The sequence below is a fragment of the Dromaius novaehollandiae genome, chromosome 12, assembly GCF_036370855.1.
Source record: "Dromaius novaehollandiae isolate bDroNov1 chromosome 12, bDroNov1.hap1, whole genome shotgun sequence".
In the NCBI taxonomy this organism is placed as follows: Eukaryota; Metazoa; Chordata; class Aves; order Casuariiformes; family Dromaiidae; genus Dromaius; species Dromaius novaehollandiae.
The window spans coordinates 26,563,231-26,585,632 of NC_088109.1; the positions used below are offsets into that span (position 1 = coordinate 26,563,231).

General features: G+C 57.9%; 2 protein-coding genes across 2 annotated transcripts in view; one reads left to right on the forward strand and one right to left on the reverse strand.

Moving 5' to 3' along the window:
• The first annotated feature begins 638 nt into the window (after positions 1 to 638).
• On the forward strand, positions 639 to 3,457 carry RHO (rhodopsin). Its single transcript, XM_026099679.2, has 5 exons — positions 639 to 1,005; positions 2,079 to 2,247; positions 2,345 to 2,510; positions 2,735 to 2,974; positions 3,338 to 3,457. Exons 1-5 carry the CDS (start codon positions 645 to 647, stop codon positions 3,455 to 3,457), a joined length of 1,056 nt encoding a protein of 351 aa, XP_025955464.1. The 5' UTR covers positions 639 to 644.
• Positions 3,458 to 8,290: 4,833 nt separating this feature from the next.
• PLXND1 (plexin D1) overlaps positions 8,291 to 22,402 on the reverse strand; it is a 90,992-nt gene continuing 76,880 nt past the window's right edge. Inside the window, exons 30-36 of the mRNA XM_064519257.1 lie at positions 20,044 to 20,078; positions 17,681 to 17,785; positions 16,686 to 16,849; positions 15,055 to 15,202; positions 11,760 to 11,900; positions 10,751 to 10,825; positions 8,291 to 10,094 (exon numbers count right to left, since the gene is read on the reverse strand). Coding sequence (XP_064375327.1) covers positions 9,978 to 10,094; positions 10,751 to 10,825; positions 11,760 to 11,900; positions 15,055 to 15,202; positions 16,686 to 16,849; positions 17,681 to 17,785; positions 20,044 to 20,078 — 785 coding nt within the window. The 3' untranslated portion in view covers positions 8,291 to 9,977. The remainder of the gene's footprint in view (positions 10,095 to 10,750; positions 10,826 to 11,759; positions 11,901 to 15,054; positions 15,203 to 16,685; positions 16,850 to 17,680; positions 17,786 to 20,043; positions 20,079 to 22,402) is intronic.

The following is a 22,402-nucleotide window of genomic DNA, read 5'->3' on the forward strand; positions in this document are numbered from 1 at the left end:
CTCAGGCCTCAGCCGCCCCGTCCCGGCAGCCCTGGGGCTGCCCCATGGCCGCCCGCCGCCTGCCCCATGGCCGCGGAGGCGTCATCACGAGCCCCCGTTCCTCCGAGCAGGGACAGGGACGAGCCCAGCCGGGGCGCCTCGAGCGATGGCCCGGGTGCGCTTCGTCCTTCCCTCGCGCCTCCCCCAGCCCCCCGGTGCGCACATCCCCCAAACCGCCGGGGGGAAACTGAGGCACGTCAGCCCGACGGGCCCCGTAGGGCCAGTGCCCGCCTGCCGCTGCTTTTGGCCCTGCAAACAGAGGACGTGGCGCGGAGCAATCCCCCTATATATGACCGCGCGCCATGGGTGCCAACAGCAACGGCGCGGGCCAGAAACAGGTGTCACCTTAAAACCCCCGGGAAAGCCAATTACCCCAGATGATTATGATTAATAACTCTGTAAGCCCTAATCGAGCTGACCCAGCGCCTTAAGCTTACCCTCAAAGGCACGTTATAAAGGGCGTCACGCAACAGCCGGCGCCCCGGAGCCACTTCTGCTCGGGGTACGGCACAGCCGGAGAGCGGCACGAGGCCGGCTTCAGCAGCGATCGCCCGTCCGCAGAGAAAAGCTGAGTAGGACCCGAAGACACCTCACGAGCCGCAGCCATGAACGGGACGGAAGGCCAAAATTTCTACGTGCCCATGTCCAACAAGACGGGGGTGGTGCGGAGCCCCTTCGAGTACCCCCAGTACTACCTGGCTGAGCCCTGGAAGTTCTCGGCGCTGGCCGCCTACATGTTCATGCTGATCCTGCTGGGCTTCCCCATCAACTTCCTCACGCTCTACGTCACCATCCAGCACAAGAAGCTCCGGACGCCGCTCAACTACATCCTGCTGAACCTGGCGGTGGCCAACCTCTTCATGGTCTTCGGTGGCTTCACCACCACCCTGTACACGTCGATGCACGGGTACTTTGTCTTTGGAGTAACGGGCTGCTACATCGAAGGCTTCTTCGCTACCCTGGGTGGTGAGTTCTCCAAATGCACAAAAATTTTCTTCTGCCAGGAGCTGCCCTGGATTTCAAGAGAGGGAGAAGGGGGGTAGGAAGTCCAGAAGCCCCCGGAAAAGCGTGCAGTGTCTGGAAGGTGCCTGGTCTGTGGCTGGTTTGGGCTGAGGCAGTTACGGTCTGTCAGGGCGGGAGGTGAATGAGGTGACAAAAGAAATGCCTTTTCTTTTCTTTGCCCCTGTTTTGGTACCCACCTCCTGAGTGTCCCAAGAACAACAGTTTAGCAATGAAAAGTAGCAGATTTTTCACTTGTTAGATTTTGCACATCTTTTTGGCTTGCTTTCTAACTTAAGAGACGACAAATTTGCCCTTCCCGCTTGGCGGGGTTGTGTCTGCGTGATGCGGTGCGTGGTGGGGCAGGCTAGCAGCGCTGTCTCTCCTGCCTCTGCCAGCCAGGCTTTAGACGACACAGATGTAAAACAAAAACTGCATGTCTAAAAACGCCTGCCGCTGTGCGGTTCTGCCTTCAGCCACGTGCAAGGCAACCCGTTTGCTGGTCTCTTAATCGCCAGAGCCTGCCAAGGTGGATGAGCAAGCAGGGAGAAAGATCCTGCCACAGTAGCAGTGACCTTGTTACTGCTGTCCTTACGGGAGAAGAAAGGCTCCCGTGGTCCTCGTTGCATGAGTCTCCCGGGCAGCTCGTGGGCGGCGAGCGGACATCCGGGACGGTCGGCACGCGCTGCCTCCCGAGCGGGACCTGGAGGCCTCCAGGTGCAGGTGTCCCGGAGGGGAGGGACTCGCCTCGGACGAGTGGTGGGATTCAGCTGTGGATCTCGAAGTGCAGCAGCAAAGGGGTTACTATGGGGGGGGGTCACTGGTGTAGCGAGGAGGTGAGTTCTCATGCCTTTCTATCCCACCCGCACTCCAGCTTTGTTCATTTATCTTTCCCGAACTCTCGACTGAGATTCACCTGTCGTTATGGGTCTTCCTTAGGGACGGCAGCCCAAGGAGGCCTTGTGTTGGCATCAGCACGTATTTCTCCTCCTGCCTCTCGAGGTCCCTGTATCCCCATCTCTCTGTCTTCCTTCGTGCAGGTGAAATTGCCCTCTGGTCACTGGTCGTCCTGGCCATTGAAAGATATGTCGTGGTCTGCAAGCCCGTGAGCAACTTCCGCTTCGGGGAGAACCACGCCATCATGGGCCTCGCGTTAACCTGGGTCATGGCCTTGGCGTGCGCGGCCCCCCCTCTGTTCGGCTGGTCCAGGTACGGCGGGCGCGGCGGGAGCCTGGCCACGGCCCGGCCACGGCTTTCCGGCGGGTCGCCTGCAGGCGCTGAGCTGCGGGCCGTCCTCCCCTCGCAGGTACATCCCCGAGGGCATGCAGTGCTCGTGCGGGATCGACTACTACACCCTGAAACCAGAGGTCAACAACGAATCCTTCGTCATCTACATGTTCGTGGTTCACTTCACGATCCCGCTGATGGTCATTTTCTTCTGCTACGGGAACCTGGTCTGCACCGTGAAGGAGGTGGGTGCCCGCTCGTGGCGCCGGGCCGGGGGTCCCCCCGCTCGCGGGGCCGGGAAGGGGCCGGCCGGCCGCACCGGGCCCAGGCCGGCGGCAGCGAGGGCCGCGTCGGGGCCGGCCCCAACGCCGCGGGGGGGACGGGGGGCGGCAGCTGCGCGGCGCGGCGTCCCCCCAAGCGCTGGCGGCCGCGTGGCCCACGCGCCATCACCGTCCCCCTGCCCCTGCAGGCAGCCGCTCAGCAGCAGGAGTCCGCCACCACCCAGAAGGCAGAGAAGGAAGTGACCCGCATGGTCGTCATCATGGTCATCGCCTTCCTCATCTGTTGGCTGCCCTACGCCAGCGTCGCGTTCTACATCTTCACCAACCAGGGCTCCGACTTCGGGCCCATCTTCATGACCATCCCAGCCTTCTTTGCCAAGAGCTCTGCCATCTACAACCCCGTGATCTACATCGTCATGAACAAACAGGTAAGGGAGGGGCGCAGCGCCGGCGGCTCCCCCCGTCCGTGCCCCCTGCGGAGCAGCACCTCCGCGCGGCCTGGCGGGCCCGGGGGCCGGGAGGGGGCCGTCCCCGGACGGTTTGCCCCTGCGTGCAGAAGGGCGAGGGTGCTCCCCCCTCCCCGGCCGTGCACAAGCCTCCTAAACGCAGACTTCTCCCATCCAACATGACCTAGACGTTGACCGTGGTTGGGGCTGCACCTGCCCCAGCCCGGCACCGGGGAGGCAGCCGGTGCCAGGGGGTGGGGAAGGGCGCTCGGGCCTGCTCCTGGCGTGGAGGCCGCTCTGCCACGGCCCCCGCTCAGCCCCCGCCGCCGTCCCGCTCTCTTCCAGTTCCGCAACTGCATGATCACGACCCTCTGCTGCGGCAAGAACCCGCTGGGCGACGAGGACACGTCCGCCGGCAAGACAGAGACGTCCTCGGTCTCCACCAGCCAGGTGTCCCCTGCGTAGGCCGCCGGCGCGGCCGGTCCCGGGGCTCCGCACGCCGCCATCGGCCCCTGCGCCCCGGGAGCGCGAGCCCGGGCCCAGCGTCACCGCCGCCTCACCGCGGCCCGCGCGGCGGACGTCGCTCTCCTGACGGTAGCAACCAGGCTGTCAATGTGTACACACGTTTTCTAATTAAACGCAAAGGGTTAGCTCCTCCGCCGGCGTAAAGCAGTGCTTCTTGTCGACTCGCTGAGCGCGCCTGCGCCGGGGCCGCCCGCCGTCCCACGTCCCCCCGCGGGGCACACCGGCCCCACGCGCGGGGTGCCGGGCCGCCGCGAGCCCCCACGCCGCCCCGGGGCACCGCGGCCCTCCGCGCGGCGCCGCATCCCGGTCCCACGGCGGCACCCGCCACCCCGGAGCACCCCCGTCCCCCCGCCCCACCGAGCCCCGCGCCGCCCCCTCCCAGCGCAATTCGGCCTGGCGTCCGCCCGAGTAGGAGGTTTTGGCCACGCTTGTGCTTTTGAGGACGGGTGGTGCACCGCGAAGCCTCCCCCTGCTCGGGAGCGAGCAGGACGGGAGCAGATGGCCTGGAGACATCGACATATGCTCCACGCACTACAAGATGGCATATTGCAATTGTAGCAGCGTTCTTCATTTTTATTTTTAGCTCAGCTATACAAATAAGATGTTTTTCTCGCTGTTCAGTGTTATCAACATTTGAAACTATTTTTGTACATTATTATCCTCTCTGATTTCTAATCCTATGCAGCTTTGCGAGGTCTGATAGGGAACGTATAGAAACCACGCGAGTTAAGCCTTTAATAAAGAGCAATTTGCAAGTACAATTCTCTCATTATTTTTTTATCGATACTTCTGCATATTCAGTGAAATCTAAAGATTAGCGGTTTATGAATAATTCAGTGTTTAGGCTGATGTCTGATTCATGTACTGCAACTCCGGAGCCGGCTTTGGAGGGGAGGGAGGAAGGACCGGGTGTTTGCTCGCGGTCCGCGGCGCCTTCCCGGGCGGGTTTCGCTCGCTCGCCGGTGCAGCCGCAGGTGCCGCGGATGGGCGCTGCCGCCGCACGTCCCCAGCCCGCTCCCACCCCAGCCCCAGCCTGGCGCCCAGCTGCTGCGGTGCCCAGGTGCTAACCGGGGCAATCGGCCGCAGATGGGGCCCAGCTGGTGCATAAAGGCCGTGGGCGGCCCCGGGGCTGCTGCTGCCTGGGGCTGTGCGGCTCTGAGCTGGGGGTGATGGAGCCTCGGCCGGGTGAGGGGCTGCGCTGAGCGGCTGCTCCCGGGGGTGGTGGGATGGCGGTGGCCGGTCCCCTCCACGCCTGGGGTCTCGCAGCCGTGGGGCTGGTGCCTCCTGCCCGCGCTCCCGGCAGGAGCTCGGTGCCGGTGCTCGGCGCTGAGCCGCGGCCTCTCCGTGTCGCCCGCAGCCGACGGCGGGAGCGTGGCCAGGCTCGGGGCCCTGCTGGGGTGGCGGCGGCGGCCCGCGCGCCCGCCCACGCTCGCCATGGTGGTGGAGGCGCTGCGGGCCCGCAACGAGAAGAGGGGCACCTCGGTCGTCGCCATCAGGCGCTACATCCTGGCCAAGTACCCGGCGGTGGACGCCGTCCGCCTCAAGTACCTGCTGAAGCAGGCGCTGACCAAGGGGCTGAGCCGCGGCCTCCTGGTGCGGCCCCGCAACTCCTCCGCCCTGGGGGCCACCGGCAGGTTCAAGGTGAGGTGCTGGTGCCGGGCGCTCGCCCCGGGCGCGGCCCCGGCCTCGGCGGGCCCCGCGCAGCCGCCCCTCTCCCCTTCCAGCTGGCGCCCGAGAAGCCGCGGCAGGGCAAGGCGCCGGGCCAGGCGGACCCGGCCGGCGGGAAGGCTCCCAAACCGGCGCGCAAAAGGACCACGAAAGCCCTCCAGGGCCCCACGGCGGGGGATGCCGGGAAGGAAGGTGAGGGCTGGTGGTGGCCCGGCTGGGTGGCGGGCAGCCCCGACGCCCTGGTGAGGGGCGCCGTGCCTGTGCGGGGAGGCCGTTGGGGCAGCCCCTGCCGCAGGGCCCTGGGCTGGGCCGGGGGACCCACACGTAGCCGGGCTGATGTCCGCCTGCCTCCCGCAGGCACCGTGGCGGGACCGCCGGGAGCAGCACGGCCAAAGTCCCGGGCAAAGACCGTGGAGGTGAGCACTGCCGGGCGGGTGCCGCGCGTGCCCGCCGCGGCGATGGCGGTGCCGCAGCCCGGCCGCGATGGCTCAACCCGCTGCGGTGCCCTGAGACGCTGCTTCGCTTCGCTTCCCTTCCAGCCCCGGCCGCCGGCTCCCGCGAAGCCCCGGAGCGACGGAGCGAAGCCGCCGGGCGCTGGCCGAGGCCGCCGGGCCCCGCGTGCTGCTGGCGAGGGGGCAGCGGCGCCCGGCAGCGCCCCAGGAGCCGGCCCCGGGGCCAAGGCGGCGGCGCGGAGGGGCCCGGCCGGGGCGGCGGGCGAGGGCCAGGCGCCTGGCGGGGCGCGCGGAGCCGCCCCCAAGAAGGGGGCCAAGGCCAAGGCGAAGAAGCCGGCCGGCGCCGGCAGGGCAGAGGAAGGGCCGGGGCAGGCGCCCGCCCCCAGGGCCGGCAAGAAGGCAGCCTAGGGGTGCCGGCACGCGGCCTGCTGCGCCCCGGCCCCGTTGGTCTGGGTCGCTTTTAGTCCCTGGGACAGGTTTTAACTGTGTGCTCACCTTTTACCAATAAAGTTGCTTCACTCTCACCGTGAGCTGCGGTGGCTGCCGCCCCCGGCCCCGCTCCCACCGGCCTCGGCCCCACGGCCGGCCCCGGCCCGCCGCCCTCCGCGCCGTCCTTGGGCTAATGCCGGGCTGAGCCGGATTACGGCCGTGCTGGGACAGCAGGTCGGGGCGCAGCGCTGTGCCGTGGGCCGGGGTGCCCAGGGCCGGGGCTGCCTCTGCCCCGACCGGGGCGTGGTGGGGACGGAGGTGCCCTCGGGGCTGGAGAGAGAGTTTGGGGTGTTTGCAGACCTCGGTAGTGCTGGTGCTGCTGTTACTTCTCCATGCCGATCGCCCACTGCTAAACCTGCCTTGGTAGTGTCTATAGGTCAACACGTGAATGTTTTCATGTAATAGTTTCAAATACCTGAATTTCTCCTGGTTTTGGCAGAACAGAGCCCTTCTGAAGGTCAGCCAGGTAATGCAAGGGGTTACAGTCCTCCCGGGCCGGAGAAAATACGGGGAGGCAAAACTCTCTGCCTAAAGAGGATTGTGCTAATCTTCAGCTGGCCTTGCTGATGCCCTCCAAGGCTCCTGGCCTTGTTTCTGGGCTTAAGCAACAGCTGAGCAAACTTAACTTCTTGTTTAACTTTGGCCTTGGCCTTGTTGGTGCATCTTTAATGGGACCGAAACTTGTGTCCCTCTGGGGCCGGGACGTGGACCGCAGTAGTAGCCGAGTGGAGTTCAGCCAACCCTTTGATGCTCTGAGGGTTAACCAGTGCTTACTAGCATGGACGTGTCGTGCAACGGACCAAGGTAGGAGCCGTGCCCTCTTGCTAGCTGTACATAGAAGTTTTTTGTGTGAAAACGGGAGGTCCTCTAGCTTTGAGGAGGCCAAACCATTAAATGGCTAGATTTAGCTTTACCAAGAATCAACTTCTGATGGAGGGGAAAGCACACAAAAGACAAAATGGAGTAAACCCCGCTCTGTCCGGACAGAGCAGCTCGTAGGGGAGGGAGGCGGCTGCTGGCCGAGCGCGGTGGCTCGCGAGGGCGGTGCCGGCATCCCGGAGCAGCGGTGCCGGCATCCCAGAGCGGCGGTGCCCTGCCGCGGGGCAGCCCAACCTCGCAGGGGCCGCACAGCTCGGAGCATCTCGCGCAGCCGCGCGCGCCCTCCGCCCACCCGCGCGCCCGCAGGAACCTCGCTGCACGTGGCTTCAGCACCTTGTTTTATTACAAAGATAGGTTTTTCCGAGAGTCTGCCACTTCCACGACACAGCAGGTAAGGGCACTACACCCACAACACGTGCCAAAGTTCAGAAACATGGTACAAAGGGCTCGGGGGTTCAAGGCAGCGCTACCAACCCTCAAGCTGCTGTTCCTTTAACGGTGTTCCTTTGAAATGGCTGTAGCAACTACTTCTTATTTTATTTTTGTTTTTGCTTTGGAAAAAATTAAATAATAAAGAAATAGGCTCCAATACATGGCCCGGTCCCATCATCTGGAGGCAAGTTGCCCTTGCTGCCAGCTCACCCATATCCTCCCCTTGTAACAACACGGGGCTGTTGCCCCATGGCCCTGTCCACGACCTCCAGCCAAGCTCCACTTTCTCTACAACCTTAATCCATCTCGCCTTCCCTGTACTGGGCCTGCCTATATCTCTGGCAGCTATTCACAGTTTCTAAAGGAAAAAAAATTCAAGAATTTTTTTTTTTGAAATTAGTTTCAAAATAATATGTAGCCCAGCTACATCCTTAAAATTTCTATTCTGATGCTACACCCTCCACAAAGACATTGAAACCTCCACAGTGTATGCACTTCTTCTGTAGCTCCATTTAAAGAAAAAAAGAAAAAAATCTGTTCTCCCCCTTCCCCTCCTCTCCCTTATCCCCCCCCCCCCCCTTAATGTACTGGATAAAGTCTATCATTTGTTTTAAAATAGATATCTATATACACACACAACTCTGATGTTCCGATTTCTGACAAGTGCTTGTGGCGTTACTGGAAACCACGGGATGGAGGTCACCTCTCTGCAGCAACGAGTCACCCGGGAGGAGCTTTGGTGGACCACAGTCATCTGATACCAGGTTGCATCCTTGCCAGCTGGACGAGTAACGGAGGCTCCCCTTAAGACCCTGCCTGGAGTGAGGTAGTAACAGGTTTTTTTTTGTTTGTCTTTTCTTTTCTTTTTGTTTTTGGCAGTTTGAAAATGTGGCTGCCTACAGGTTTAGCTTTCGTGGCAGATTGCCTCGGCCTGCATGTGAACTCTGGCTTCAAGCACGTGGTGTTAGCTGCGGTCCTGCACGTAAAGAGGGGCTCACATGACACCGGAAAGATCGGAGGAGTCGCGGCCGCCCCGGCTGCGGGAAGGCAGGGAAATGGGCCACAGCAGCTGGGGGGGGAGCAACCGCGGCGGGCGGCAGCGCGGGTCCGGGGCTCGGGGGAGCCCTGCTGCAGCGGGGCTGCGTGCTGGTACCCGCTTAACGAGGAGCAAGTGTCTCGCTTTCTACCTTTGCTTGTAACTTGTGATGCTGGAGCTATTCCGCTGGCCTGCGTGCGCGAGCACCGTGCTGCGACAGCGAGTGAGGGCACGTTCCCTTTGCGCTCAGGCTAGACAGGTGATAACTAACCACGGTGTGCGGGGGCAGAGCGCGCAAACCAGCTGGTTTAGAAACAGACCCCTATAGCACCGTCCTCGCTCTCGTTCCTCCGGGCCGCGGCTGCCGCTGCTGCTGGCCGCCCCGTTCCCAGGCACCGGTGGGCACCGGGAGATGCTGCTGCCCTGCCCTGCCCGCGGCTCCCTTCTGCTCTGTCCGAGTGGTGCGAGTAGGAGCTGACTCCTGCGGATGTGACTTGTGGTACCCAGGCCGTGTGTGTGCGTGTGTGTGTGCGTGTGTGTGTGCGTGTGTGTGTGCATGTGTGTGTGCGCGTGCAGCTGGCGAGGCAGGGACACCACCCACCGTTAGAGGTCTTCTCCCTCTCCCGCTCAGGTCTGGTCTCCTGCTCCTGGGCAGAAGCGGGGCCCGTGAGCGGCTGGCTGAAAGGTGCTGCGTTACAGGGTGTTTGCCAACTCCACTGCAAACTCCAGCCCAGTGCGCACACGGATCGGGGAACCCCAGGGAAGGGGGAACTGCCTTTCCAACACTGAACACCTAACGCACTCCCTCCAGCTAGGTAACAGCTGCTGCCATTGGGGGATAAAGTGCCTTCAACATCCCTTAGCTCCCCAGGAAGCAACTGCTCTGTCTCAGCCCCACGTTCCCTGTGTTGCCCGTCTCAGATGGAGGAGTGGTTACGTTTACAGATACAGTACAAAAATAAAAGGCACAAAAATACACAGAATGCAGCAGACAGTGAACAGCTGAGAGTCCCTGGTGTTGGAAACGCGCAGATATCGGAGGGATGGTGTGGAAGGGAGCTCTGCCGTTGCTCCGACAGCCGTGGCCATCCTTGCTCGCTACTCCCTGCGGCTGCCCTTCTGCTTTGCAGCTATCGTCGCAGCTTCTGCAGCCTGGTCTCGTCCGCGAGGAGCCTCCTCGGGAAACAGGAATGCGGGAGCTGACTGCTCAGGAGCTGACTGGAAAGAAGTGGTTAACTGAGTTTGCCACAAGTGTCATGCCTCCATTTCTGGCTTGAAACAGCAAATAAATTATGGATGCCACAGTGCAGATGAGAGGGTTTTCGAGCTGCTCACAAAGGTGTCTCGTGGCTTCTTGTTACGCGAGGGGGCCCTTCAGCCAGGGGCCGGGGCCGCCCCCCACCAGGCTGGTTTCAGAAGGGCCCTGACGGGGCGTCATCCAGGGTGTATCCGCAGTCAAAGGCAGCGCGCTCTACAGGAGGTCACTTCCAGGGCTGCAGCCAGCCTAGGCTTCGCTGCAGCACTCGTAGATGTTGTCTTCCATGAGCGCGATCACTTGCTCAAACTTGTGCTGGAGCTGGGTGCGCTTGGTGGTGGCGTTGGAGTCCAGCGCGGTCACTATCTGCAGGAGACGGGGTACGTGAGGCCGTGTCCCTCCGCCCAGCCCCCCCCAGCCCTGCTAAGCCCGAGTCCCACCGGACCTAGGGCCAGCTCTGGTGCCCTCCGGACAGGGAAAGCCCGACCTGCAGCACAGTGCCCTGTTCGGCTCCCTAGGGCACAGCCGAGTTACTGTGCTGACACCGAGCTGGATGGGGCAAATACAACGGAAAATCACGGTAATAAACCTGCTCCTCGCAGTACTGAGCTAGCCCTGTGTTGCAGGGGTGCAATGGGGTTAGGAACTAGCTGGGGCTGGTGCCTCAGCTGGAAGCGGTGGGTGGCAAATTATTTTGGGTGTGAACTGCATCAGGGTTCTCTGCCTTCCTAAAAGCATCTGGGGATCTACACCTTGGTCAGACCGACTTCAAACTAGCGCAGCGAAGCGGCGTTAAAATCGGCTGGGAATAGCTGACCTTATCTTCTAACAAGTCATCAACCAAGGAACAGCAGAGTATGTTGTGTGTGCGTGCATGTATTATGTATGTACACGAGATTAGACCAAAAAAACCCCTTTTTTTGTGGGACTGGATGCAGGCATCTGATTACTCACTCACAAAACACCGCTTACTACTCCCTCCGTAGGCAATCCGAGGCCTGAGTACAGCAGAGCCCGCTTACCTGGGAGCGGTATCTCTTGGCGTATTTGTATATCTCAGCCATGGCGACGTTGGTGTTGAACTCGTTCCGGTATTTCTTTAGAGAAGACAAAACACAGAGGGGAGGCATGTTAACCTGATGCAGCAAGTGAGTTCAAGCCCAATCAGCAGGCATAGATTAGAACTAGATTAAGAGAAGATTTAGACTGGGGGTTTTTGTTACTGCTGGACTGATGCAGCTGGACTTTTGGGTTACTCCTGTAAGGAAGCTGCATTTACTTATACCACAAACGGTGTTAATCTTTTTCAAGTCAGCCTTCAATGCCCGCACTTGCTAGCCCTGTTCGCCCATCAGTCCTCAGAGCCGTTTACAAGCACGGGGCAGCTTCGGAGCAGGGTGGAGGACCGCTGAGGGAGGAAACCTGCCTGGTGGCGGGGCGAGAACGCGGGGGGAGGCGGTTTGATCTTGACGAAGCCGTGGCCGAAGCCCGGCAGGGTTTGGACCCGGGAGCTGCCGCCAGCTCCTGTCGCTGGTGCCGCAGCAGGCAGCTGGCAGGCTCCGCGGAGCCCGGCTCCCCGCGCCGGTGCTGGCTGCCCACGGGCTGCCGGGGACTCGGGGACCTCGCAGTTGGGCAGCCCGGGGCCAGCAAGCGGAGGGCTGCAGAGATCCTTTTCCAAATTTCCTGGCTGTCTGGCACTGAATTTCCATTAAGCTCCCACTGGTGCCAGCGCTAGTTAGTTCCAAGCTAACTCCTGGCTGTTTACTGCAGCTCCAGCAGTAATTAAAGATGCTTGGAATTAGGTCAGACGAAGTTTATGCCTGCCAGTTTGAGGCAAAACACCCTTTCTTGTTTCTTTCTTCCCAAGTCCATCAGCGCAGTAGCTGATCACGGCCTCTCTCCGTTCCCTGCAAGTCCCCCAGCCGCTACTGACCCTCAGCTGGAGCAGGAAACGCTCTCGCTCCGGCGGGGTCCGAGCGTGCCGCCTGCCCCGTCCCCCGCGGCAGCCCGCCGGCCCCGCGTGCCGCTTACCCGCGACTCCTCGGCAAGGTGTGCGTTCATTTCCTGCTCGCTGAGCGGGGGCATGTCGTGGATCTGCTTGTAGTAGCGCTGCACTATCTTCCTGTACTCCGGGATCTCCTTGGCATACAGTAGTTTATTGGTTGGGGAGTCCTGGAGCGAGGATGCAAAACTGAAATTAGATGTTGTATTGTTTCTGCCTGAAAACTTTTTAACCTGTTTGACTGAAGCGTTGGCCGTCAAACACAGACGTCAGCTACAGCCGGGTTCAGCCAAAATCTTTGAGCCTGGCTTTACACGGACAAGCGTGTGACGAAATGGCACCGAGGCACAAAGCTGCCAATGACACAGGCGCTTGCACAAATTCAAGGTGCTGCTGACAGTTACCACAGTATAGTGTCCGTCTGCACGTGATGTCCACTGTCTTTCCCCCTAGTACGAGGTAAAAAGATCTGTTAGCTTAAATGCGAGTGAAGGTTGTTTAAATGAATATGTTTTAATTTGCAGCAAGGGCAGACTAGAAATGTGCACTGGGTCAGGCGAAGTAGCTTGTTGCCAGGTGACACCCCCTCGATGAGCATAACACAACTCTGGTAACACACTTGTGCTCCAGGGCTGCGCGGAAATCGGTAAGTGATGGGCTTTTGCATGCGTTTACTCAAGTCTCTTGAACAGCCGGCTTGATTTAAACTGAAGAACAAAGCTCTTTAACGGAGACAACCTGAACTTTGTCAGTTGAAATGTTGGTCTTGGATTTTTAATGTAGCTTTGATTTATTTTGCATTGGCTAATGCAGCCTGTCTGGCCTATATTCAGTGCATGCAAAGTAATTAAGGGAAAATACCGAGTTCTCTTGATTAATGTCAACTTGGACAAAGCAGTTTTAACCTCCCTGCCACGCTATCAGGTTATACCAGTGGAGGCACAGCCCTTCTTGCACGCCTTGCAAACGTGAGCATGAGTGATTCTAACCTCGGGGTAATTCTGCCCCTTTGATGTCATTACCCTGGGAATGAACTCGGCTTACTGGCCTTGCGTTGTACCCTGCGGGGCAGCAGCCTCGGGCTCCTGGGACAAAGACCGGATCAACTTGTGCCACGGCTCAGGCACTCGGACGCAGCGCCTGCTCCCTGATGCCAGGACAGCTGGAGAGGGCGAGGAAAGACCCTTCGGGCAGCACGAGCCAGGCAGGGCTCCAACCACGGCCAGAGCGTCGCCGGCTGTGCGGGCAGCGCGGCAGGGCCCCGGCGGTAACGGCAACCGCCGCTGCAGGGGATGGCAGGGCCGGTGCCGGGGGGGGAGCGGGCACCGGGCCGCAGCCCCAGGCCCCACAGCAGCTCCCTGCCGCAGCAGCGACAAGGCGGTCCAGGAGCACAGCCAGCTCACGGAGCCCGTTACACCGCTTCTCTCTGGAAACGCAAAAGAAACCAGTCCTGCCTCTCTTCTTAAGCAGGTTATTTTTTTTTTCAATGTGTATCTGAGTTGTCCACTCTGTATTATAAAGACATGGGGGGGTGTTTTAACTGCTTACGCACTCTAAATGTATAGAGTCCGACTCTGCTGCCTCGTTTGTAGCATCAGGAGTAACACTACTGAACGCGCCGAAACTCGGGGAAGAATCAGGCCTGGAAAACATTCGATGATATACTGCGTGTATATGCAAACTGAGTTTTGTGCTGCGGATTTATTCTTCCCACATTACTCAACAATTCCTTCACTTGTGCCATTGTATTCCTGAGAAATGTTTCCATCTGTTGTCTGACTCCAGCTGACCCCCTCTTCCCCTCATCCACAGCTCGACAAGGACAAATTGTAGGTGTTTCGTAACAGATGCAAAAAAACCCATCCAAAACCCAAACAAACAAAAATCAAGGGCTCATTAGCTCTTCCTCTAGTATGCATCCCTCCCAGTAAAGGCTTCCTGTTGCTCTCGGCCGGGGAGGAATGCACGAAGCGGGGCCATCGCCCGCCTCTCCCTGGGGTCACCTCCACGTCACGCACCGCACGCCCGCCAGCCGCTGGGGCGGGGGGGACGGCAGCGGATGATTTACAGCATTTGCTAATAAAACTTATTTATGTCGGGAAGTTTCAAATGTCAACACCACCCTCCGCCACGCCAGAGGGAGAGCCGTGAAACAGGCACACTGCAAACCTTGCTGCCTTTCTGCCGCGGGGCGGGCTGCACGGGACGCGGATGCGCAGGGCAGGAGAGCCGGCCCAGCGCGCTAGAGGTTCGCTAGGGCTGTGCCGAGCTTCCTAAGTGGGTGTGCCGAGTCCCTGAGGGCTCCAGCTGAGCCCCGGAGGGTTACCAAAGTGTGATGGAGAAGTGGCCATCACGGGGTGCAGCTGCCGCGCTCGGGAGCGCTCCATCGGCAGGTTACAGAAGCTACTTCCAGGGCGCTGCTACGTGCTGTCTACAGGATGGTCCCCCAACCTCCAAGCATGCGTTAGGTTGGGTCTGTGCTGCCCAGTCGAGAGCAGACCAAAACCGTCATTCGCGAAGGCTTGGTTCACCTCCCGCGGGCCGTGGGGGTGGGCAGGGGTCACCCCGTGGAGGTTTCTCACGTCAGACGTCCGTGAGAAGTTGTGCAGAAAACTCCAAGGGGACGTTTAATTCTTTCTGTCAACAGTATGTCATGGTTTTCCATTCTGCCACTGGGAGTTTACACCATTTCTTTGCTTCTCCTACAGGATTCCTAGATTAATGCTGTCCCAGGAAAAGAGCCCTGACTAAGGGAGCTGAGCCCCAGCCTGGAGTCTGCCCGCTTGCTGTGAACATGTCCAGCTACAGAGCTAAGACCCATCCGCGCACTGTTTAGTGTGTTATCCCCTTGCCCCAGCCAACAGTGAAGACGACTCCTTGTCTGCTAACAAAGCAGCCTAACTCCTGATGGCGATGGGTCTCCCCTGCCAGGGAAGCGCTACAGAAGTTGTGCTGGGTGCAGCTCTTCTGTAACGATGGGACAACAAGATGGTGACATAAGTCACCAACTAGGTCTCCATCCTCAGAGCGTTGCAGGCTACAGGCTTCTGCTCTTTGTCCATCGCACTCGTGACTACGTGGGCCCACTCTGAGTGCTATTTGTGACAGAGCAGGCGCAAATTTTAAGATGAAGCCTGAACAATTAGAGGGGGAAGGACTCATCAAGTCAGAACTTGACCAAATGAGACTGAGCAACTGGATCACAGTCAGCCCTGCTTTGGGGTGGGGTGTTGGACCAGAGGCCCTCCAGAAGTCCCTCCCAGCTACATTCCTCTCTGTCTGTGACGTCCTTAGCAGGAATGAGATGTCCTCTGTATACTGTACCTTGCCCAGCTGCAGATCAGATAGGGAGCAGGCGTCAATGAAGGCCTGGGCTATCACAGAGAGACAGGCGTCTATATGGTCTGTCTTGTCAATGTCAAAGACGAACTGGGGGTTCTTCAGGATGTTGACCCAAAACCTCAGAGGTAGGCTGCAAAGGAACCGAGCCAGGAACACGCACCAGGTGAATTGTTGCACTCCGCAGGGAGGGGAGAGGAGAGGAAAAGACATGCAGGAAAGATATTGATAGAAAGTGAATAAAAGAGATGGAAAAAGGTTGAGCCAAGGTGTGGTATTTAATCCCATCCTGGTAGTGCAAGCTACTCTGTCTAGCTAAAGGGGCAGGCGCACACTTCAACCCTGCAGAGACATCTCTTCAGTCTTGGGCATGAGGCACAGACTGCATCCCTCATGTGCCGCCTTATCTATGAGAGCTTATCGCCCTGCTCCTTCCGTAACTCGCTGAGCTGCCTGTGTGCCAGCAGAGCAACTGGCACTTTTGCCTGCATGTGGCTTTTGAATCAGGTTTCCTCAGTTGCTTTCTTTTGTTTGTTTTCTTGTTTTATAGGCACGATGCTAGCTTCTTTTTGCATTTTCCCTGTTGTTAGCGGTCACCCAGTTCTGCTGGCTGAACCTGGCCCCATTAACCACGTTTTGTGTGTCATCTTTTCTGCTCTCTTGCATCATTTTCTCCTCCAGTTATTTCAGCGCACATTCGGCCACAACACACTTTCAGTATAGTGCTTGCCCTTCTTACCATCCTCCCTCAGAAGCCGATGAATGAAAGCGCCTATAGGTCCCTGCTACTGGCAGTTAAAGACAACTAAGGTTAGGCAAAGCTGTAGGTCACGTGTCATATCCACATGCTGTCCCAGACAAATCTGTTTTCACTCTCCACATGTTGGGCTGGAACCAGTTACCGTCCCCGCAGCCTCAGAAGAGCTGAGCGTCTCCTCCATGCTCCTGCCAGCCTCCCTGCTCTCCCTCTGTGGCATCTCCTGGCTTCTTCCCGTCTCTATTTCTCCTCTTCACCCCCCGCCCCGGCCCCTTCCTGCTGTTCAGACCATCCCTCGGTACAACTCCCGGCCCGGCCCCACGCTGCGCTACCGGCCGTCGTGACCTTATTACAGTATCGACTCCTGGAGTGCCGTGAATACCCTGGAGTCTTCGCTTGGCTGGAGATAAGCCTGAAAAAGTGCCCCCAATGGCCGAAAAACCAGAAAGCAAATGAAAAGGAACCAGATAGGCTGATTTTAAAATCTCTGTGATGTTTCAAGGCCTGACATGATTTTGGAATCTGTCTGAGATTCTTCAGCGCTTGGAGCTAACGGTACTGCTGTCTCCTGTCATCCCTTCCCTCTTCTGTTCCTCCTTTAATCATTTATATTAGCCTGCCTCTTTGTTCTGTCCTTTATCTGTCTAGGCCGCTTCTTCCAGCTCTCTGCTCCCCTGAGCCCTCTAAGCTCTGTGTTTGTTCGAAGCTCGCCAAACCTATATTTTTGACTCATCTTTTGCCCCCCCAACCCCCCCATTCCACTTTTAGCAAGCTCATGATTAATCCAGGCCACCAAGGCTTTGCAGCTGCTGGTCCTGAGAGCTGGAAAGAAAGAAGTAAGACGTCTTCGCTTCCAAACCTGTTGGTCTTCCAGATGTGCATAGTGTCCGGGTCTGTGATCCCTCTCTTCTCTGCTTGCTCCTCTAGGAAGTCGAAGAAATACTTCACAGCCACAGGCGGCTTATCGTCCCGGATACTGAGAATGGCTTTGAACAAGTCGTCCAGGAACTTCTGCAGCGTGCCCTGTGGGACGAGCGCACACAAAGTAGCCTGGGGAAAGCAGCAGCACCTGAGCCCAGAGAAATCGCTGAAGGGGGCTGGGACGGCCACGCACAAGGGGAAGAGCTTGGCTGCCAGCAGGAGGGGAAGAGGAAGGGGATGCTGAAGCAGGGAGGGAAAGGTTTGTTTGTGCGTAGTGATATAATTAGCTTGCATTTGGATTTAATTTCTTTTGGCACTGAGGTTTTTCTTTCCTACTGCTAGGATCTCACATCTGTGACTGTTCTGCACAGTAAATACAAAGAAGCCTGGAGACTGCTGGCCATTCTTGTGATCTCTGCTCCAGTGAGACATCACGCTGGGATTAAAGCTGGGCTTGGAGCCCAACAGTTGGATGTGAACACTCTCAGAGAATGGGGAAGTTCAAATCTGAATTAAGATGGAAGAGATATTCTTCCTACTCCCAGAGATGAGCATCTCCATCTCCTGTCCCAGCAGGCTCTCTCACTGGGGAAAGTCAGCCTCAGATTTGAGTTGTGCATCGTGAGCCTTGAAGCTGTCAGCGTCCCTTTCATGTGTGCAGCAGCCAGACTAACACTCGGGGAGATCATGTGGGGCTTAGTACACAACTCCGCCGGTCAAATTAAGAGTTAGACGGCTGGAGGGAGCCCAGAGAGCCAGCGGTGCCCAGGGGCCTCACCGAAGACTCCTCCATGCCCCACGACAGAGGCGTCCCACTGCCCTTCCAGAGTGCCCCTTTCCTGCATTAACCCTTCTTGCCGCAGAGTGCAAACAACAGCCCCACTTGCCATAAATGAAAGTGTCCCAAACGCCTTCGTGGGGGTCCTCCCTCACCTTTGTGGAGAGCAGCCTGGTCAGGTAGATCTCCGGCAGGACCTTCTTCCTATGGCTCTGTCTGTGGGACTTCTTGTGTTCAGTTGATTCGTCAGTTGGGAGAACCTGGACCGATGCAAAACATATACTGAGAATGCTTGTCCCTGGAAGTGTCACACTGGATTTTCCTTTAGCTACTGAATTTCAGTTGCATACACAATTCAATTAAAAAGCAGTTACTGTGTTATAAATGCAGCCTTATATGGCTTTAAAATGTAATTTATAGTACTCATTTTTTATGACATTTGTTTCTCTTGCTCTCTTTATTGCTTCTCTCAATCTAGGCAAAGAAAATGAAACGATCAATCTCATTTTGCATTTCAGCCTGCTTGCCTTTCTGATCTCTGCGAAGTACTCCAGTGCGGCTGCAGTTCAGGTTCCCAGAAGCCAAAAGTACAAGGCTTCCACAGAAAGCAACTTTTCTTAAATTTGGAAAAAGTGCAAGAACAATCAGCCAGTATTCCTACCCTGGCCTTTTTAAAACCAAAAATAAATATTCCATTGGTCAGGTCAGTTAATTACCACGCTATAACGATCTAGCAAGCCATTTAAGTACATCTTGGCATTGTTTCACATTCAGCTTCCTGGCCCTGCTCCTCCTTGCTCTGTGTGTGTGTGTGTGTGTGTGTGTGTGTGTTTTTGTGTGTGTGTGTGTGTGTGTGTGTATGTGCACATGTGTGCATGCACATGTGCGTGCACGCACTGTGTGTATATGTACTCTACTTCAGCATGGAAACTTTAGCATAGAAAAAAAAAAAGCTGTAAAATATTGCTGTTGTCCATAACACATTTATTCCTAACAGCTTTTAGCAACATTTAGCACTTTGTACTTTCGGAGTGGTGCCCAAGCAGGAACTAATAAATCTCCCACAGTCCTGGGAAGCGGGCAGCATGCCAGCTAGTCCTATTAGGTGACTTGACCAAGGATGTTACTGGCTGAGCTGCTCCGTGATCAGCCTGCAAGGCCAGGCAACATTTCTGAACTCCCTGCGGCTGCTGAAAGCTCAATCGGGACATAACAATCATTTTGCCATCTTGGTGATGTTTATTATGTCCCCTAGTACTGACGCTCTTTGACAGATAACCTTTCCACTTCTCTTTGGGCCTCTTTGAAGAAAACTACCGCGCACTGATCCTGCATGTTCACACACCTGACATTTCAGCCCATGGAGATGAATTAAGTTAATATCAGCAAAGCTGAAAAGATTTTGTCCTCATCCATCACAGATACTGAAAAAACCAGGAGCCCGGAGATATAAATGGAGGTGAGAAAGAGCTCCCTGCACACGGGCAGCTGCCGGCCTCCTCCTCGGCTCCCAGCGCTTCCGCACTGCTGGCCTCCAGGGAGGGACGGCTCCCGGCTGCCAGCGCGGCAGCGGCTCCGGCTCGTCCGCCCGCCCCATTCCCGTCAGAAAAGTGACTCTCCGGGAGCCCGATTTTAGCACAAATCATTACACCCCTGTCACAGTCGGTGACGTGCCCCCAGTTTCGGTCGGCAGGCTGGTGCCTCTGCCTCGGCTCAGGCTTCACCCGCACACGGAGACGGAGGGGGCTCGCGTCCTGCAGCACAGCAGGGCCTGACTGCTACTAGCGAGACTAAGCTTATATGGTTTGCAACAGCATCAGTTTCCAGAAGCGTAACTAGCATCTTCCTTTGTCTGTGAACAGGCAGCCATCGTAAAGGTGAAATACATAGACGTACACACCTTAGGAATTAAGATTAAAAACTTTATCCTCTCCATACTGCTGCCAAAAGTAACATGTGTTCAGTTATTATCCTACTAGCCGAACAATGCATAACCACGGGGTTTCAGCCCCCCCAGCCTCGAGGGCAGTTCTGACCACGGGCCAACAAGCTGGCTGCTGGGCAGACCCATCTGTCTGCACGCACCGCGCACACGGAGCCCGTTCCCAGCCATGCCTAAGTGCAGCGTCTTTGCCCTTGGCTTGCACACTGCTCCGCTGCTGCAAGGAACGCTCGCTGCAGGACAAGCGTGCGTGGCCAGTTCCCTAGGGAATGCCTTCCCGCCCACCAAACACCCCTGCGCAAGTCATGACGGCTGCAGCCGCAAGGGAGGGCTGGGGAAGCACCGCCGTGGCTGTGACCTGGGCGCGCGGCTCCCTCTCCCTCCGTGCGATCAGCTGTGCGCCTCGCTGCTAAGGCGGTTCCTGGAGCGAAGGCCCTGCTCCCAAGCAGCTCTCTCCTACGGAGGGAGCGGTGCGGGCGGAGGGGCTGGCAGGAGCCCTGCGCGAGGACCCTCCCCGAGGCCACCACCCCCCCGGGCCGGTCACCAACCCCGAGAGCGTTCAAGCGGGACACTCACCAAATGGAAGTATTTTTCGGTATCCAGATCCTTCACTGTAAAGAGAAAGAGCTTGGTCCGAGGCATCGGACAGACAGCGACCCTCCACAGACCCCACCCACGCGAGCCGACGTGCTCTGCTTTCGCTAAGAAACCCAAACACCCACTTGCGGTCCACGCGATTTCGGCATTTTCCTTTGTTTTGGTGGTGCTTACCCCTTTTTAGGCGGTGTGCTGAACACCTCGGGAAGCGGATTAAGGCGTGTTCTGACTATCAAAGGGGTGTTTTCAGTGGCACCCAGGACAGCGCGGAGGCACTCTGCCGTGCTGCCCCACACCCTGCCCGTGCCCGTCCCCCGGCCCTTCACCGTCACCCATCCCGGGCAGCCGCGCAGCATCGCCTGACCCCGGCGGGCGAAGGGCTCCAAGCTCAGGGACGGACTCGCACCGTCCGTTCTTGGAACAGGGACCTGACCGCTACGCTCAGCCCAATCCCACCGGGCAGAAGCCGTGGTAGCTGCCTGCCTACGCACAGCTAGTTCTGCTGCTGGACTCCCGTGCTCGACAGAGCCCCGTTTCCCGTTCCACCAGCTGTGAGGAAGGGCTGGGAGACGGGGGTGTGGAACATGTTTTAAATGTGAGTTTTTGTCTACCTTGGCTCGTGTTGACTCCCTGCACAGTCTGAAATCTAGAAGTATGCTGACAAGACATGAACATGTGTAATTGGGAGGGAAAGGCATTTCCAATGGAGCAGTTTCTGAGTTCTCCGTTCCTTCCCCTTTGTTAGCACAGACTGAATGCAAGCCGCTAATAAGCATGTGAGGGGAAAAAAAAAAAACCATTCTTGTGAATGTCTCAAACACCTCTAGCTTCAGGACTGGGAAAGCACTCAGCGCTTCAGCAAATGGAGAGAGGAGGATACCGGATAGCAGGTTTTTAAAGTAAGAGCACAAACATGACACTTCCGTCTGCTCCAATGAGCGCATCAAAAACGTGCACTTCCCAGACCGCCTTGATTTCTCCTACAGAAGCAAGTGCGGGCAGAAAAACCAAATCGTTTTTCCCTTTTTGCAAGCGAGGCAGAAAAGCCTTACAGAAAAGCCACCCGCTCACAAGGGTCAGCCCCAGACCCAGGAGGACTGGCCATCGAAACAGGCGGTCTGCCACCCGTCTCCCACCAGCCCGCACAGGCGGTTGCTGCCCTGTGCGCGACGGGGCACGCTCGCCAGCGAGAGGGAACGGCCGCCGCGCACCCGCAATTGGTGACAAACGGGGCTATTCAGCAGCGCCGATTCCAGTGACCTCGTGTCGGCCAGCCTGCTGACCAAATTATCCTAATCCCGGCAGTCTCTAGGCCAGCCCTCCCTATTCTGCCAGAATCCTGCAGAACCACTGCTCGCAGCTCTTCGCAGCAATGTTTTTCCCTCCGGGGTGTTGGCTGCCTTTCAGGGAATGCCACGCATTGCAGTCAATAAAGCACTAAGTGTCTCCACTCTGCTTTTCCGTCTAGCCATCAAGCCTGCCCGGGAACGCTGCACCACTTGTATCTGAAGGGCAGGATTCGGGCCTGCGAGCGTCCGGAGCATGGGCATTTTGTGACCCGTCGCAGACATCTGGGGCTTGCTCAGTCTCGGAACTAAAGAACCCAGCAGAAAGGGGAGAGCACGTAAGAGCTGACTGTTCGTGCTAGATAAGTTTCCTGCGGCTCCACAATTCTCGCTGCCCCAAACATAAGCCACAACATGGGCAAGGGTTCAGTGGGCAACCGGGGCTCGCTGGGAGGACAGCCGAGGCCTCGCAGAACGGGAAGGGCCTCCCCAGCATAGGGCTGGCTCCTGGCTTGCCGCTCAGGTGGAGGCGGCGTTCCCGGCTCGGCTGGTGGCACGGGGCATGCATGACAGAGCAACGCTTCACCGTGACCCTCCGCGTCTATTATCTTGGCTTAGGGCTCTTGCTATGGGGGTCCAAGGCCCAAGGAAAAGGTTGCCACTGTGACGTTTTCCATGCGAGGAGCCTGTAATGCAAAAAGGCAAGGGCAGACTGCTTCCTTATTTGTTGCTCCTCCTTCAGTGGGGTCTGGATCTGGTTCTCAGCACAGGCTTGCATCAAACACCTCGCCATGCCTCACAGCACGATGAAAGGCATGGATGTAGAGGATCTTGCAGACATGGCCAAAAATATCTGCTTTTCCTCAGCAGTGCCATGCACTCACTTTCTTCCCAGGCACAAAGGTGGCTTGACCGACGCCAAGCTCTGCCAAAAAGTGCCACTAAAAAATGGTGCTCTAAGAGTGCTGATGACCACTATGGCCAACCGTGCAAGGGACAACTCCACACCTGCCTATTCAAGCAAGGGGCTGGCAGCAGGTCCATGCCACCCC